The following is a 19552-nucleotide window of genomic DNA, read 5'->3' as shown; positions in this document are numbered from 1 at the left end:
CAGTGGAGGGTAGAATGTGGCCCTCTGAATTCAGTCTGCCCATTGCAGTGGTGCACAATCTTTTCCAGTCACATCCCCCTTACCAGTAAGAGACTCTGTCCGTGCCCCCCCTCCATTACTGCACAGCCAAGGCTTCCTCAGCAGTGGAGCGTGGGCTGAAGGTGGAACTGGGGATGGAGGAGGAGCTGGACTGGGGGCAGAGAGGGAATGAGGGCAGAGCTGGTCTGCCGGCAGGGCTGGAAGCGTGGCGTACCCTCCTCGCCCCCGGTGGGAGCTCGCCCTGGCCCCGCCACATGCTCCCCCGAATATTCCTCCGTGGCCCCCTAGGGGAGTATGCCCCACAGTTTGGGGCCCACTGGATACAATAGATACAAATTCCTGACCCTGGGGTTATGTGGAAAGCACTTCACATGCCCATAAGGATTCCATTTTTACCACCAGGCTGTAACTCTGTATGCGATGAGGAACTCCAGCGAAGCTAGAGGATGTTAGTAAGTTAGAGAGGGTTCAGAGAATAGCAAAAGGAACAATTAAGGATTGGAAAACCTGCCTTCCAATGACTGACTCAAGGACCTCAACCGTTTCACCTTAAAAAGGAGAAGGTTAAGTGGTGACTTGATCACAGTTTATATATACCCTACACTGGGAACAAAAATTGATAATAGAGGGCTCTTCAGTCTCACAGAAAGAGGTAGAACACAACCCAATGGCTGGAAGTCAAAGCTAGACAAATTCAAACTAGAAATAAACTGCACGTTTTTAACAGCAAGATTAATTAACCAGTGCAACAATTTATCAAGGATCATGGTGGATTCTCCATCACTGGCAATTTTAAAATCAAGACTGGATATTCTTCTAAGAGATCTGCGTGAGTTCAAAGAGGAATTAATTCAGGGGAGTTCTCTGGTCTGTGTTATACAGGTGGTCAGCCTAGATGACCACAGTGATTCCTTCTGGTTTTATAATCTATTAATCTAGATAAGACGCCAAAATATTGATCCCTAGAACCTGAGGCTAGGACCCATGTATGCAGAATATTGTGACTCGGGGAAGGAATCAGGGCCCTCAGAAGATCTTAGATGCCTCAAAATTTCCCCCCTCCCCACAGCTCAGAGCCATAAGCTGCACTAGATAAATCATACAATACTTGTACACAAGAATTTGGATCCTTAATGAAAGTCATGTGGAAGCAGCTGTCTGATGCTGGCCTGTTCCAAGTACTCCATAAAAATCAGAGCTGGCTCAATTCATCTTACTCTCCTTTCACACCTGCACCCCTGCTAGAATTTCCTGGAGCCATCTGAGAAGCTGGGGAAACTAACTACAGTGAGAACACATGCTGCCTGACTGCTGAAAGGGGGTGGCCTGCTCACCACCAACCCCTTGCTGGGCTTGCCTGTCCAGATGTCTGCAGGAACAAGAAATAATTTATTTTCACTGCAGCAGGTTCAACAGAAGAACTTTCACTGTCTCTAAATTTCTCCCATGTCCTTCAACTGTGTATTGCTCACAAAGAAGTGATCTCCACACCCTCACCTTGAAAGACCTCTATTTCCTTGCCTTTATACATGCTTCCAAGCAGGAATTCCCACCTTGCTCTAAACAGTTTGCACACACTGTATAAAGTCCAGACTTTCTGTCCCACACCTGTCTGCAAATTGGGTTCTTTGGTCATTTTTGTAACCAAACATCATAGTCTTCACCCTAAAATTTTCTCCCCAAAGTCAAGATTTCCCAGTACTGCCAATCCCAATCACTGAACAAACAATGAGGTTTTTAAAAACAAATTTAGGTCTTTGTTTGCCTTTTGAGCCTTTAAGGTTCATGTTGTCTACATTTTTCTACACAACTCTAATGGCTAGAAACATTCTCTCCCTCCCCACTCTCCAAAAAATAAAGCTGAGATTTTGATGTGATCACAGCCCCCATAGCTGGGACCTTAAGAAAAACATCAAATATCACAAGAGGTGCAAACATGCTCTTGCCAAGGTTCTCTCTGCAGGTCTTCGCTTTCTTTTCCCCCTAAAGAGGATCCTCTCATTCTTAAATCCTGCTTGGCAATAACTGAACCTGGCAGGAATTATAGTACACCTTCATGCACGTGTCAAACACCTGACAACAGCATCACTGAGAAGAGCCCTGTGTCTCTGGACGGGGTCTTCGAAGCTGCCATCGTCTAACCTGTCTCCTTGAAGATAATACTGCATAGATTCCAAGGCCAGAAAGGACCACTAAGATCACCTAGTCTGATGTCCTGTAAAACACAGGCCAGAGAACTCCCCCAAAATGACGCCAACAGCAAATCTTTTAGAAAACCATCTGATCATGATTTTAAAATTGCCAGTGATGGAGAATCCACCAGGACATGCCGTAAATTATTCCAATGGTTAATTACTCTCACGGTTAGAAATTTACGTCTTGTTTCCGGTCTGAATTTGTCTAGCTTCCAATTCCAGCCCTTGGATCATGTTATCTGTTGCTCTGCTAGACTAAAACGCCCATTATTAAATATTTGTTCCCCACGTAGATACTTTTAGACTCTAATCAAGTCATCTTTGTTAAGATAAATAGACAGAGCTCTGAGTCGATCGCTATAAGGCAGGTTTTCTAATCCTCTGATCATTTTCATGGCTCTTCTCAGAGTCCTCTCCAATTTAATCAACAGCCTTCTTGAACTGTGGGGGCCAGAACTGGACACAGGATTCCAGCCGAGGTCATACCAGTACCTCTCCTACTTGAGATTCCTGTTTCCGCACCCAGGATCCCATTAGCTCTTTGGGCCACAGAGTCACGCGGGGAGCTCACGTTCATCTGATTACCCACCACGACCCCCAAATCTTTTTCAGTCACTGTTTCACAGAATAGAGTCCCTCTGCTCGTTAGTATGGCCTACATTCTTTGTTTCTAGATGTATATATTTACATTTAGCCACTGTTTGTTTGTGCCTGGTTTACCAAGCAATCGAAATTGCTCTGAATCAGTGATCTGTCCTCTTCATTATTTACCACTCCCCCAATTTGTGCCATCTGCAAACTTTATCAGTGATGATTTTATGTTTTCTGCCAGGTCATTGATAAAAATATTAAATAGCGTAGGGCCAAGAACAGATCCCTGTGGGAATCCAAGTCCAACACCTTAAGAAGCCTAAGCACATTATGTCAATGCTATTACTTTTATCAACCAAATGTGCTATCTCAAAGAGAGATCAAGTTAGTCTGACAGGATCTATTTTCCATAAACCCATGTTTATTTGCATTAATTACTTTATCCTCCTTTAGTTATTTATTGAGTCCTGGATCAGCCTGTTGGAAAAAGCAAGCCATCTTACCCAGAAAGGATAAGACCCATCACAGTCTTTTCATACTTTGGAGAAAAGCTTTTCATTCTACCTCATTACTGGCCTATCAATAACCCCCTTGAACCTTCAATCTCCCCTGTGTGCCCCACATATGCCAGTAGAGGGAAGCAAGGGAGGGGAGATGTCCCCATTGGGGTTTAGAGTAAGATGAAAGGTGGTTGGCCCAGACATGCAATCTCTGGTGGCCATGAGGCTGTTCCTCATGGTGAAGAGGGAAGAACAAACAATACCTTTGGCTGCTCTGAAGTGCTTTTGAGTTTCCCCCATAAACAACCCAGACGAACACCCAGCAGACTGGGTTTTGCTCCCCCACCCCTTTAAGTCTCATTAAAAGCCAATATTGTTCAGCCTAAAGATGGAGAGCTCAACATGGATTTTACTGAACGTTAAATCAACCAGCAAGCGTAGCCAGCAAACTCTGTGGCACTTTAACTTTAAATAATGCAATAATTATTGAATTTCCTTTTTATAACCGAAGTGCTGGAATGTAAACAATGGGGCTGTAATTGCAGGAAGGGGGGATCAATAGAGGCAATCGTTTTCAGCCATGTTAATTGTAAATACAATTGCTCCAAGATGTCAGCCTTGTTCTTCTCACTCCCAGAATCATCCTAACAGATGACAGAGTCCAACTTTCCCATTACAGCTGTTCGTTTCTTTAAGAGGTTCTCAATCAGGTCTGATCAATCTGTCAAGATAATGCATGGAGTAAGTAAGACTCTTCCAAACACAAGCTCCCAATCAATAGCCCGGAACAGCTTAATGAGGAGGGGCTAAAGCCCAGAGGGAGGCAACAGCACCAGTTTTCACTGCCTTTGGCAGGCTGGCTTCTTCACATGGCCTTCCTAAACCGATCAGCTCTTAACAAGGATATTGTTTATGCAGGCTTCAGTAAGCAGCAAGCCCCCCCACACTCTCCAGGGACAGACGGACACACAACAGCATAGATTAACAGAAAACAAGATGGGGCCAAATTAGATTTAACTTGGACTTTTCCCTCTTTTTGGCTTAATTGCACAGTTGGCCTGAGAACATGAATTAATCATTCATCACAGAGTCAGGTAGGTGAAAGATTCTGCATGCTCATTACATGCGTAAAAGTATCACCAGGATCCCTCCCACTTTCTTTAGCAAGTCCCTGGAAAGCCTCTTTGCTCAACTTTACCCACCAGCCACTTCCTCCTCTGAAAGTCATGGATCAAGAGGAAGAAAACACTGCTGTACTGGGGCCAAGAGTCAAACAAACAACTGGAGGAGACATGAATGGAGTAAAACCAGGTGGCTGAAGGTGCCAGTTTCCATCTGGCAAATTATTATTTGTCTTGTGGTAGCACCTTGGGTCCCTACTCACAGACCAGGACCCCTTGGCCTAGGGACCTTATAAACACATGACAAAAAGACAGTTGTAGTGAAGGGGCTCAGCTCACTTGGCATCCTGCTTGCAGTCATGGTATTCCGCTTTCCCATTACTATTCCATTACGAGACTGGCAGCCATATCGGAGCAATTCCCTCCTAAGAACACAATTTCTAAGAGGTTTCAGAGGAACAGCCGTGTTAGTCTGTATTCGCAAAAAGAAAAGGAGTACTTGTGGCACCTTAGAGACTAACCAATTTATTTGAGCATGAGCTTTCGTGAGCTACAGCTCACTTCATCAGATGTTTACCGTGGAAACTGCAGCAGACTTTATATACACACAGAGAATATGAAACAATACCTCCTCCCACCCCACTGTCCTGCTGGTAATAGCATATTCTCTGTGTGTATATAAAGTCTGCTGCAGTTTCCACGGTAAACATCTGATGAAGTGAGCTGTAGCTCACGAAAGCTCATGCTCAAATAAATTGGTTAGTCTCTAAGAATTTCTAAGAGCTTTCCAATCGCCTTGCGTCTGAACATCCTCCATAGAATGTTTCTCACAAGCACATGCTCCAATACCGGGGCAGATGAACACAGTGGCATGCTACTGTCATTAGCAAGCTCAATAATGAGCAAACAGTCACAGTCAATGGTACGTCTCCTAGTGTCCCACATATGTGGATCAAAACTGTTCTGGCAAGTGTTGCTCTCAAACCTCAAGACTTACTTCTTTTGGTCAACATCTTTCACTTTTAAAAATCTAAAGACAAACTAACACAATGTGCACAGGATATTAAGCACGTTTCAGGACATTCCACCATGGCAGTCGTCCTCCTCTCAGGCCTCTCCCTCGTTAACTGTCATCCCTTATCTGCATGTGTGTGTGAACTACCACTGCAGGAATAACCAGGAATTGAAGTGGAATGACTTGAGCACTCAGTGCCCCGTTTCGCACCCAGGTCTTTCAATATTGATACTATAAAGTGCCCTCCGTGCTCAGCAGCTGCTCCACTTCGTTCACTATCACCAACCCCAAACCTTCAAAAATATCCAAGTCAAACCCCAACAATCATTATTAGCTTAAAATTCATTTAACTTTCGGAAAAGCGATACAGGTGGTTTGTCGTCTTTTCATTTGCCTTCTGGTTTCTGAGCCTTTACGGGGCACTCTGATTGGATTTTCAAGCTTCTCTCTGCAACCAGGAGGGCTAGGAATTTGCTTATTTTTTAAATGAAAGCTGAGATTCTAGCGTAATTACCTGATTCCAGGAGTTGGAGCTTCAAAAAGAACACCAAATATCACAAGACTCATGATAGAGTCACAAGAGTTGGCATTACACTTCCCTGCTCTCACTGGAGCCAACAGACCTCTCCGGCTACCTCACGATCCACCTTCCCCGACCCTGCTGCTACTGCAGCAGTCTCTGATGACCTATTTACCTTTGTCTATCAAGACTTCTTTGCTGTTTAGCAGGACAGGTGAGACTGCCATGCTTTTTGCAGGCAACCTTAATCCCGACCAATTTACATTACGAGGACAAATGTTGATCATAAGAGTAAACTGCAGAAAGAACCAACAAGAGGCTGTGTACAAATCAAAGCTTAAGAGGGAAGCTTGGATCACCAGAGCCCAGAGATTAAAATACTGTTGGAAAATTGGCACAGGTGATGCATGTTTTACATAAACGACATCAGCAGGTAAATTTTCAAAGCAGTCGACAGAGTTTCACTATGCAAATAATAGACATGACTAAAAGCCTCACAAGAAAGCTTTCCTGCACTGACATCTCCAGTACTTACAGGAGCTTTCACTATCAAATACTGTGATGTTTGCAATTGTTTAGTCTCAGCCAAAAGGTGGATTTTTTTGAAAGTTTGAGACGAAGCTAAATTAGGGAGGTTTTGCTCGCCACTAACAGATACAGCTTTACAAACGTCATGCTTTCCAGGGGCTAGCCCTCCGTGAGGAACCGTCACTGTCGACGGACGAAAATGTTGAACATTATTTTTAAAAGCTGCTCCTTGGCAAGTGCAACAGCAAAGCCTATGTTTTAGGATGTACAGCACCAAGATGAAGCTCTGCAAACTCCATATTTGTGCAACTCCACAGTACCAACCCTAGCGGTTAATACTTGTCCTTCCTCCATGTATTTCTTCTCTCAACCATCTTAGGAGGAACCAGAGACCAGCATCCAAAAAGCTTCATCTCGCTGGGGCTGGAGAGGAGCAGGAAGAAGCCAGCCTGTGGTTGGGAAGGAGGTGATGGCCAGAGACAGGCCCTGGCCCAAAGATCCTACTTCCTTATACTGTTCTATACAGTATGAACAGGCACATTTTGGTTCTTTAGCTACAACTATCAGGTGAACTGGAGGAGTGTTGGTGGCTGATATGAGGGAGGAAGAGGTATATGAAGTCTGGGGTTGGAAAAACAGGGGGTTTCAGACAGAGGAAAGCAGGGTTGTTTGTTAGCCTTTCATACAGGAAGAGCAAAACCTACTTTCTGTTTAGAGGATGTATTATTCCCTCTGACAGCCAGCTAGGGTAGCCAGGTGTCCAGCTGTTGACTGGAAAGTCCAGTCAAAAAGGGCACCTGACTGTGTCCGGTCAGATCTACTGACCGGACACCCAAAGTCTGGTCGCTGCGGGCAGGGCAGGTGGGGAGGCATCAAATCATCACCCGTGCCGGCACCTACTCAGCCAGGCCACCTCTTACCTGAATTGGGTGGCTGCAGCTCCCAGCCCCGGCTCTGCAGGTGAGTCCCACCAGACCCTGCATGGAGGGGGGAAGAGGGGAAAAGCAGTGAACGATGGAGGTGGGGGGAGAAGAAGAGGTAATGGGGGGGGGAAGTGCCTCAGGGGGAAGGGGCAGGGCGGGAGTGAGACCTCAAGGGGCAGGGGAGGTTCCAGCACTCCTGCTGGACTGTCTGGTTTTTAAATATTACAAAGTTGGCAACCCTGCCGCCATCTTGAATTGATTCCCAGTCCTGCCCTCCAGACACACATGCCAGGAGATTTCACATTCAAAGGTGCAGTTCACAAAATTAGCCAGACAGGCCACATTAGGTGGATACAGGCTCAGCAATCTGAAATCTTCACTCTGAATTTCCAGGCTTTCAACTATTTTTTAAAAAACAATTAACATTGTAATAATGTTTGTTTAAATAATATAACCACTAATATCTTAACATTTTGGGTCAGGAAACTTCCTTTGTTTTTAGAAAGAATGTGAAAACTAAGACTGTTATACTTCAAGTTCACAGATGCTTTGAACTTGCAGGTGAGCCCATCTTATAAACTCCAGAGAAGGGAAATGGAGGTATGCATTCTGGCTCTGAAAGGTTAATTGGTGCAATGGTGTGAATAGCGGGCAGATAAAAGACATGCTCTGGCATGGTTACATCTGCTGGAAAAATTAATGGAAGAAGCAGGAGGTGAGATGCTGACTTATATCCTGTCCACATCCAGGGCCAGGTTTGGCTACCCAATACAAAGCCTCTGGACATGAAGCCCATTATTTCAGGGGTTCTCAAACTGTGGGTCGGGACCCCGAAGTGGGTCATGATCCCATTATAATGTGGTCACCAGAGCTGCTGTTAGATTTGATGGGGCCCAGGCTGAAGCCTGAGGGCTTCAGCCCTGGGCAGGTGGGCCAAGGTTACATGCCCCTGCCCAGGGCAGAAGCCCTCAAGCTTCAGCTTTTGCCCCCCAGGATGGCAGGGCTCTGGGTGGGTTCAGGCTCCAGTCCCCCTTCCTGGGGTCATGCAGTAATTTTTCTTGTCAGAAGGGGGATGACAGTGCAATGAAATTTGAGAACAACTGCACTATTGCAATGGCTTTGTTATTGCCATATCACATTGCAAACTCATCTCTGATTCACAGCCCACTGTCACCCTTAGTTCTCTTTCTGCAACACTGCTTCCCAATCTCTCCCTTGCTCAGAGTACCCTCATTACAGAGTCTCTTCCCCAAGATGTATTAGCCGCATTTTTCTATGTTGAATCTCATTTGATAATTTCCTGCTTACGTTCCCAGTATCTCTACGTTCCTCAGAATTATTTTTCTGTCCTTAACAAGTTGGTATCATCAGTGAACTACATCTGGATGCTGTTTACTTCTTTCGGATCATTAAGAAAGATGTTAATGAACACTGGCCTTACCACCCAGCTTTGTACCCGAGAGGTCATTCAAACTCATGTCACTGCTGTTCCTCACTACTGTTTGGTTTATTTTTAGCCCCCATAACACTGTTCCTACCCAAGCCAATTTGAATGTTTCAGGTCATGATTTTGAGATATCAAATGTTTTAATAAAATCCAAAGATCAGATTTGTGTTTTCCTTGTCTGCTAATTTTGATTTTTTAATCAGAGTTACTATATGGTTACTACTATGGTAAAATCCCAGAGTAACTGAATAGAAGTGTATATTATTCCTGCTCCCTGGCCAAATCCCACCTCATATGGTTATTCTGTTCGTCTTCCGCTCCTCAATGGTCAAAGTCTATTAAAAAGTTGCTTAGTCCTACCCTAGACACTACTGCATTTCAGTGGCAGGAAAAGCAAACACTAAAGATCCCTTACCTTTGCCACCTTACAGCGTTATGAGGCTTAGTTAACGCTTCTGAAGTGCTTTGTGATCCTCAGCTGAAAGGTACTACAGATGTTCAAATACAGATTAATAAAATGGAGTTTGATGCTACTGAGTAAATCCAGCAGGCCAGCTCTAAGTGGTTGCAACAGTAGTGAGGGGAGGGAGGAGGAAGAGGAGAGCTGGTTTATTTATTTATTTTCCATGTTACCACTGAAATGTGTCTGTGTCTTTCCCCCGGCAATGCAAACCCTCAGTAGCTTCCTTTGACCTCTGAGAAGCATGTATCTTTTGTTCAGAGGATCTTTAAGAGACTGCTATCGAGTTTTTGTAATAGTACTGTCCTACCTGCTTTTGGGTTGGATTAACCCATGCAGGCAGAAAGGTATAAATAAAGCTTGTTCTGGAAGAGCACAAGAGGAGCAAGGGGTGGACAAGGCAGTTCCAGTGGAGGGGACAAGTGAACACACTTCCCTCGCTAGTCTGCAGAGTGTGACACTTAATGCAGTCATTAGAAACACACCTAGAATGCTTCAAGAGATTAATTTTTGTGCTGGAGGATGTGAGCTATGTCCATGAGACCTAACTCTCTGAGGGCCTCTCAGTTTACAATATCACCCCCCACCAAAAACCTGAAGCAAACATTTGGAAATGACACGCAATGGAGATAATGGGCATAGCAGTGGCATTCTTCCAAAGCAGAATGTTTGAACTGTCAAAATGTAACAGACCACAGGGCCATCTAATCCAGTACCCTGCATCCGAAAGTGGCCATCATCAGTTGCTTCAGAAGAAGGTGCAAGAAACCATGCTGTTGACACTTACAGAATAATCTGCTCCCAAGGAAAGTTTCTGCCTAACTTCTAATAGTTCAAAGTTGGCTTATGCCCTGAAGATCAAGGGTTTATCTCTTCCACAATTTTCCTAAAATATTCATTAGGACAAGTCTGGCTCTAGCTATTCATAAAAATGTCTGATCCTTTTTTGAATCTTGTTATCACCGAGAGCAAGAGTTTATTTTGTGGCAGTGAGTTGCATAGTCTTAGTGTGTGTTGTAAAGAAGTATTTCTGCATCAATTTTAAATTTGCAACCTCTCAATTGAATTGAGCGTCACCTTTGTCCCTGTATTTTGAGAGCGGGAAGGGAAATGCCCCATTTCAATACCATTTATATTTTGTATGTTTTTATCATACCTCTTCTTAGTCATCTTCTCTACACAGTCAATGGAGAAAATGGTCAGGTGGAGAAAAAAAAAAAAGAGACCGAATCAGAGGAAAAGAAACAGAGGGGCTCCTGAAACTGTATGCTGGATTCAGAGTTTACATCTTTTCAATCTCTTCATATGAGACTTTTTCCAGGTCATTAGTTATTCTTGTTTCCCAGTCTCTGAACGCCCTCAGGTGACATGGAATTAGAACTGGAAATCAACCAAACACCCACCAGTGAGCAGACAGGCCCTCTTGACTTAGCGTCCCCATGTGAGAAGGAATGCTCAGCTGGAGATGCTCTTAACAGTTGTGCTGTACATGTAAAGGTGACAAGACTGGCACACAAATCTACACTCCCCCAACTATGAGAAGGAGCTGCTTTCCCAGCTCCAAGCCAAGAGGGGTAGGTAAAAGGAAAGCAGCACATGGACAAGTCCAGCCGCAGCACCAAAGCAAGCAGGCCAGACAAGAGAAGTGTAACAGGCTGGGCTCCGATCCAGGGTAACTCAGGTGAAAAAAAGACAGAATCAGAGGAAAAGAAACAGATAGCATGGGGCTCTTGAAACCATATGCCGCATTCAGAAATAATAGGGATCCCAGCATCATGAGAACAATCTAGGCAGTGACTGAAAGGAAGCACGGCTGGAACCTGAAGTGGATTCACTGACCACAAAGTGTCTCTACAAGAAGAAAAGAAGTACTTGTGGCACCTTAGAGACTAACCAATTTATTTGAGCATAAGCTTTCGTGAGCTACAGCTCACTTCATCGGATGCATCCGACGACGTACTCACAAGTACTCCTTTTCTTTTTGCGAATATAGACTAACACGGCTGCTACTCTGAAACCTGTCTCTACAAGGTAATTTTTGTTTGTTGCTTGATTGGGGGAAGAGGATAAAGCAGAGCAGAAAGAAAAACCCAACTTGTCTCTCATACTGAGGAGCTGGTGCCCAATGCATTCACTAGCAGAAAGCTTCCTGAAGGCTCTGGTTGAAAGCACTGCAGTAGGTTTTATGCACTCATATGAAAGAAATGAGCTAGAAACTCAACTATTCGGTGTGATGAGACACTGCTTTGTGATCATGTTACTAGCTGAGCAGTTGCAGGAGATTTTTGCAGGCTACGACATGCGGACAACAAGGGGCCAGTGTAATAATGCTTCAAAAATTACACAGGAAACTGGAGCCAGCCAGACCCAACTAGGTTGTGCTCATTTTATTCAAGGAAATACTTTGGACATAGATTAAACTTTCTTTGCTCACTATTTGTTTCAACTACCTCAAATCAAATGAGAGCTATAAGTGTTGTGATTGTTACAAATACGGCAATCTCCTGCAATAGCTTTGGGAGATTTCCTGTACTAAGTTTATGTATCATTTGGGCTAGGGATTGTATGAAACGAAGAACACTGGGGGGTGATTAGGCAAATTCACTCAGGTGGTAACACCTCCAGAGAACTACCACCCCTGGGGATGCCTGCATGAGCTAGTTCAAACTGCATTTGCCAGAGGCCGACAGACAAAGGACTTTTGGATAAAAGGCCTGAATTTAAACAGACTCAGGGCCTTTTTTCTGATCCAGCAAACAGACAGGACTTCTGTCCAAGGCGTGGGCCCAATCCCTAGGGAATGGCTGGAAGGACCGACACTGACCACAGCCCTTGTGGAGATGGGGGAAGGTGATATTTGGTAAGCTTTTTAGCATGATATGAGTGATCTGACTTGCTGGGGAATTCACAGCATAGACAGGGAACTGTGCAACCTGGAGGGAGAGATGTGTGTCGCTGCCCAAGAGAGATGATGGCTGGAGAGAGAGAAGCCTAGGAGAGGTGCCCTTGCTGGACTTCAGAGGGAGAATACAGGTGCAGCTGCCCTGAACTGTGACAATGACAAAGACTGATGAATATCCTGTTTTCACATAGTTTATTTATAACTAACTTCCTACACTAGTGGTTCTCAGCATGTGAGCTGAGGACCCCAGGAGGGCCACAGACTGTCTAAGATTTCCAAAGGTATCTGCACCTCCAGTCAAAAATTTGGGGGGATGGGGGGAGGGGTGGTTCACCAATGAAAAAAGGTTGAAAAACAGCAATGTACCTTAGTGAATCCCAAGAGATAATCCTATAGTAGCAACAGTGCCCCCAGAGGATTATGGTCTTACTCTCGCCGTAAGTGAGAGTACCAGTACCAGAATACCAGTACCACAGAGACGAACAATATCAGGTTCTGAGCTGTCCTACACAAACGTTAACAAGGGCGGCAATGAAAATATACAGACCTAAGTTGGCCCTCAGTCATCAGTCCTCACCGATGTCAAGCATCTGAGAGTAACTTTCTGCCATGTCCAGCTGGTTAGGAGACTCTGCTCCATCCTGGAGATGGATTACCCAGCCTCAGTTACACACACCTATGTCACCTCGTGGCTGGTATACAGCAATGAAATATGCCTCGCAATGAAGCCTTCATGCCTTAGGAAACTCCAGCTGGCACAAAGCACTACTTCTCAGCAACACAGGCTACCACAAACATCAGACCAGTCCTTCACTCCCTGTGCTAGCTTTCCACAGAATATCAAATAAAGTTAAAGATCTAGGTCAGAGGTAGTCAATAGGTGGACTGTGGGCCAAATCCAGACCACCAAATGCTTTTGAACAAACCCCAAAAATCACTTACTTGTTATCATTAATTATTATTATTATTCTCTCTGGAGTCTGGACCTTGACTAAGAAATTTGGACCATGACAAAAAAAAATAATGGACTACCCCGGTCTTGGTCCTAATCTTCAAGGCACTCAATGGCCTGGGCCCAGGGTATCTAAAAGAGCCTAAAGCTCCAGGATGAAGATCATAGTTGACATCTTGACTCCTCTGACACAATGGAACTTTCTACCATAAGGGCAAAGTTCATCTTTGCAAGAGACCAAGCTGTCTTGGGGGCTGGCCCAAGACTGTAGAAAGAACTCTCCCAGGAACCAAGGACCATCACAAACCTCCCCACCTAGTTAATTTGATCTGAGTAGCCCATAAGGAAACTCTGTTAGTGGACAGAGTTAGGAAGCTATTTGATAATAGCTATGAGCTAAACACAATGTCAAACTGTGTTAATATCATGCATAGATATGAAAGTTTGTTAATATTTAATAAAATCACTTGAATGGAATGTGAACAGTTTGGATAATAAAGGATACGTCAGAGTGAGGTGCCAACAAAGACACAAGACTAGGCAGTCCCTGCTCCACATAGCTTCCAGTCTCACACAGAGAATAGGATTATTTTACCTATTGGTTGAGGGCATCCTGCTATGGAACAAAATCTTCCAAGAAAGATTAGGTGAGTCCAGGGGATGACTGCCTTTAAGAAATACTGTACAACCTTCCTCTTCAAAATGGCCCTCCTATACAAAATGAGACTTTTTAGAAGCTCTAGCACCTCAATACTTTGGAGGAGATACTTGAAATCTGACAGAGGATGCACTGGTGTCAGGGATGTGCCTAGTGCAGCTCCTATGAAAACACATCAATTTGGCCAAGTTATGAGCCTTTAAAAAAAAAAAAACTGTTTACACATGCTCAGTAAAGACACGTTAGCATTTGGCAGCTAACTTCTCTGCTCAGGCAGACTCCAGAGGGTGCTCTATCTGCTTACAGCATCGACCTGGGACTGGACCACCCTGCTCTGACTGGGAGAAGCGCTAAGTTCTCACAGCTGCCTGTGCTTTGAAATAGGCTGTACGTCCCAGGCTCGACTGTCGGGGGTTTTGCCAGGACAGCTACGTTTACACTAGGAATTTTGACAGCCCCTGGGATTATGATTTTTCACACTAACTGACATAGTTATGCTGCCAAACTTTTCCTGACTAGACCTGAGAAATTTGAGGAGAGTTCAGGGCTAGAACTGTCCTTGTGTCCCAGGAGCAGACTTTTCCAAATCTATCAGTGGGAAAGGTCAATCAGGGTTTACTGAGATCATACGTTACCTGCTATTTATCCCCTCACCATGAGTCCTGATACTCAAAGACGACACACCCTACCCCAGGGCAGAGAATCAAAACCTTGCACTCTGCAGTCACAGAAATAAGAGGGAGTGACAGGTGAAGCCTTCAGAATTTAAAAGCGAAAGGAAGTCTTGCTGTGTGGGATCTACAGACTCTACCTTCCCAGTCCTATGCAAACAGGAAATTGCTCCTGAAGTGAAACGGGCAGGCACAGGTCCCTCTGCCTGCCCCTTTCCTAACTGTTTGAGATTCATTTCTAAGAATCACAAGCCCATGGAAAGAATTTGAGCTGGGTGACTGGGGGGAGGGTTTGGGGTCACAGCATTCCACTTGTTCTTTTGTATTTTCCGTTTGATCCATGCTGGTTTCAGGCCCTGAAGTGTTGGCTGGGGTCTTGTCCTAAGGAAACTGAGACCAAAGCATGTTGGTTTCCTAGCAACCCACCCTGACAGCCAGCTGGCCCAGTCCCTGAGGAGAACACAGATGAGTAGGAGGGTGACACACACACAATTCCCAGCAGAACTGGCTCACTTTGGAGCAGGGGTGACTTTACTACTCTGCACCAATTAGGACCTGCACAAGCTTTTCTATGTAGACAACTGCAGGGAAAGCAGATCAATTTCCAAAGCCCATCACTGCTTCTGTTTAATTGTACTCTGCGCTCCTCAGGGAGGGTGCTGTGCACTGCTAGCAGCCTCCAAACAGAGAAGAGCACCCAGCTTCTAGATGTGGCTCCGCCTCGAAGGACTGGTTAATCATGGTGTTGAGAAAGTTGTTGCTTGAACATCAGAGCTACACCCAGGAACTCCAGAGCTCTGATCTCAGTTCTGAAACCTGCTTCTTATGTGCCCTTAGACAAGACCATTAACCTCTTTTGTCTCAGCTTTGTCCTCTATGAAATGGGGATACCTACTGAGGGGCTGTGAGGATTCAACAGAGATCGTGAAATACGGTTTAAAGATAAATATCATTACCTTCATCTCACAATACCATAGTGCTGCAATACCCAGTTGCACCTGTGTAGAACCAACAATGGACTTTTAGCTTCAGAAGGACAAAAAAATGTTAAATGGGTTTAAGATTACATGCCAAGGGATTACTTTACCCTCCACTGAAATGTTTACTGTTTCTACGGTAAACTGAGGTGATTGTTTAACAGCATCACAGCAACACAATATGGAAAAAAGTGAAGAAAGCGCACAGGGGAGATTTAAGTAGGCAGAATGTAATTAACACTGGTTTTCGGTATAAATCGAATTCAGAAATCTTCCATGCATATGAAGGGTGTCATGAGATCTTCAGTGGCCAGGATGTTAATTTTAACTCTCAGCTGGACCCTGACACACAACAACACAGCCCCACCTAACCCTCTGCTGGGACAGGAGCAATAGCATGGAGCTTCAATCATGGCAGCCTTCACACTTCTACCCAACATCACACTGAGCCAGTAGCACCACATAGGGAGTTTCAGTGAGTTTCCCAACTTTGGGGAAAGAACTAGAGGGGAAATGCCAGCACACCCTGCTAGGGTTGTGGATGTGTGAGGAAGCTGTTGTCCTCAAGCCCAAGTCACAGATTAAAGACTCAGGGTCTGACTACGCTGCAAAAATTGCTAACTTGGGTTAAAGTAGCTGTGAAGACCCAGCGACTCTTCTTTTAGCTCTGGTTAGCAGCTTGACTTCAACCCCAGGCTCCCCCCTCTAGGTTTTGCCTGAGCGGCTAACCCAAAAACTGAGCTGCCATGTCTTTGCTGCTGGTCTAACTCAAGTGACCAACACACATTTTATTTTCACAGTGCAGACATAGCCTCAGACTCACCCTTCCAGCAGATGGGTTCTCCAACTCCAAGGGCAGACCACACATGTCCGGGGAGGGTGAACAGCTATTTAAGATGAAGTACAATATCAAACTATCCATGAACAAATTCAGGCTGGAAATTAGAAGGGTTCTAACCATCAGAGGGGTGAGGCTCTGGAACAGCCTCGCAATAGGAGCTATGGTGACCATTTAATTAGTTTTAAGAGAAAGTGGGACAAGTTTGAGTGGAATTGTATGAAGGGGTTGCTTGTAATGGCAAGGAACAGGGCTTGGTAGCCCTGGGCTCACTTTTAGTTTATGTCTTATGTACCTGAAAGCGCATGGATTCAGGGTTTCAGCCAGTCACCTGCAGGGGTCAGGAGGAGATTTTTCCATCCCAATGCTTTCTGTTTGTTTTTTTAATCTCCTTCCTCTGAAGTATCGGGGTGGCCATAGCTGGAGGTGGGACATTGGCCAGGAAAGGCCAGGGTGTTGAGGTGTTGCCTTGGTTAGTACCTTCACTTCAAGAAGTTCATGTGAGAACTAGACAGCTGCAGCGAGAACTACAAATGGATGCTTTGTCATTTTCCATTGAAGTGCTAGATCCAGAGCTTCCTAGGACCTAGAAAAGGGACAAATGCAAAGGAATCTCCTAAAAATCAAAGGCTCAAAACTAGAAGATCTGGATTCCATTTGAACCAGTTTCTATCTTATCTCATTCATTCTGACATATAGACCTACAGAGATCAGAGATAACATTGAAAAATCCATACTGTGCATCACAAAGGAGGACTGAGGCCGTTACCAGTCATTGCTTCTCTGTAGGTCCGAATATATCCTGCAGGGCTATGTTCATTCTCCTTGCTTATGGCGTTATTTACCCAAAGACACACTTCAGCTGTCGGCTTGTAATATACATACCCAGAAAGTTTTGAAACTCTTTACTCCATTTCCATCTCAAGAAAGCCATGGAACAATTTCAAATATTCATAGACTATAAAGCCAGAAGAGCAGAAGAGACCATTGTGATAATCTACTTTGCTATCTTGTATTACACAGGCTATAGGACTTCCCTGAAATAGTTTGTTTGAACTAGACCATGTCCTTAGAAAAACAGCCAATATCTTTATTTAAAAATTTGCAGTGATGCAGAACCCTTTTAAAGTTGTTCCAGTGCTTAATCACCCTCATTGTTAAAAATTTGCACTTTATTTCTAGTTTGAAGTTTGTCTAGCTTCAACTTCCAGCCATTGGATTTTGTAAGACTTTTGTTTGCTAGCTGGAAGAGCCATTTATTATCAAATTTTCTTCCCTATGTAGGCACTTAAGGACTATAATCAAGTCACCTCTTAATGTTCTATTTGCTAAGCTAAATAGATTGAGTTCCTCAGTCTCTCACTATAAGGCGCGTTTTCTAATCCCTTAATGATTCCCATGGCTCTTCGCTGAACCCACTCCAATTTATCAACATCCTTCTTGAATTGTGAACACCAGAACTGGATACAATACTCCAGTTAACTGTTGCACCAATGCTAAATACAGAGGTAATATAACAATAAGAACATAAGAATGGCCATATTGGGTCAGACCAATGGTCCATCTAGCTCAGTATCCCATTTTCTGACAGTGGCCAGATGCTTCAGAGGGAATGAACATAACATGACAATTGTGAGTGATGCATTTCCTGTCATCCAGTCCCTGCTTCTGGCAGTCAGAGATTTAGGGACACCCGAAGCATGGAATTGTATCCCTGACCATGTTGGCTAGTAGCCATTGATAGACCTGTCCTCCAGGAACTTCTCTAATTCTTTTTTTAACCCATTATACTTTTGACCTTCACAACATTCCCTGGTAATGAGCTCCACAGGTTGACCGTGCATTGTGTGAAGAAATACTTTGTTTTGTTTGTTTTAAACCTGCTGCCTCTTAATTTCATTGGGTGCCCCTGGTTCTTGTGTTATGTGAGATGGTAAATAACACTTCCCTATTCACTTTCTCCACACCATTCGTGATTTTATATGGACCTCTATATCATCCCTGTTTAGCCGTCTCTTTTCTAGGCCGAACAGTTTCAGTTTGTTTAATCTCTCCTCACATGGAATCTGTTCCATTCCCCTTGTCAAGCTGCACGGAGTGGCTCATGAACGTGACAGCCAGGCTCAGGGCAGACTGTTACAAACCCCAAACTGGTTGTGAGTTCTGTACTTAGATTTCACCGAGTGTGAACTCCACAGGCACCGTAACAACCTTACCATGGAGTCGTAGACAGTCCCCTTGGGTACTCCAGTCTATCCCGCTACCTAGGCAAACTTGCTTTTGTAATAGAGGTCCCTTGTAAAGATCTTTGGTACAACAATGTTCAGGTTACTCCCAGTCCCAAAGTACCAGTCACTTACCCCAGGTCAACTGCACCTCAGATCACACACCAACTACAAATGCTTGTAGCCAATCCTGTAATAAACTAAGGACTTATTAACTAAGAAAAGGAAACAAGAGTTATTTACAAGGTTAAAGCAGGTAAACATACACACACCAATGAGTTACAGTCTTAGGTTCCAAAAAGTAATAGAAGCTGCTATAATGTGCAAACTCTATAGGACCTCAGGTCTAACCCAAGCTAAGCAGCTTGGGATCCCATGCTAATATTTAGAAATACTGGCCTCTCCAAATTCCAAGCAGCATCGTGATGACAATTTCTTCTTCACAGGAATTTTTATTCCCTTCCACCAGCGTTCAAGCTGTGATGGGACGAGTGTTTGTGCACGTCCCTGCTTTGTGGGGATAGGGAAAACAATCAACAAAGTCTTTTGTCCACTTATGTTCCACAATGGTTTGTAGGTATGTACAGGCCTTCTTTTGCAGGGCAGAAGATGACATCTTGTGTAAATTGATATTTAATGTTTGTCTTCTGACTATGGGGGTTTCATTTTCATAGCTAAACACTTTTATAGTTACAGAGCCAACACTTAAATATTACTTTATAACATGGGATACAGATATTATAAGTGAGATTAATACATGCAGCAACTCACAAGCATTTCATAAAGTCCAAACACTAAACATCTTTAAAAATCTAAAGCCTGTTTTAACACTACTAACACACACTCCTCCTGGAGGAATTCTGCGCACACTATTTTAAAATTCTGTGCACAGTATGTTGAAATTCTGCAAAATTCTGCAAATTTTATTTGTCAAAATAACACGATATAATAAACACCAGTTTCAATTATTTTGGTAATTTATTTCAAAAT

At 44.1% G+C, this 19552-nt stretch overlaps 1 protein-coding gene across 4 annotated transcripts in view; it reads right to left on the bottom strand.

Annotated features, from left to right (window-relative positions):
* Window positions 1–19552, bottom strand: part of ZFHX3 (zinc finger homeobox 3) — a 930873-nt gene that overhangs the window by 138673 nt on the left and 772648 nt on the right. For all 4 annotated transcript variants that reach the window (XM_075118499.1, XM_075118500.1, XM_075118502.1 and 1 more), the window contains one exon: window positions 7430–7486. In XM_075118499.1, the coding sequence (XP_074974600.1) occupies window positions 7430–7486 (57 nt within the window). The remainder of the gene's footprint in view (window positions 1–7429; window positions 7487–19552) is intronic.

This window comes from Caretta caretta, chromosome 12 (genome assembly GCF_965140235.1).
Source record: "Caretta caretta isolate rCarCar2 chromosome 12, rCarCar1.hap1, whole genome shotgun sequence".
Lineage (NCBI taxonomy): Eukaryota > Metazoa > Chordata > Testudines > Cheloniidae > Caretta > Caretta caretta.
This window is presented reverse-complemented; position numbering and strand designations above follow the sequence as displayed.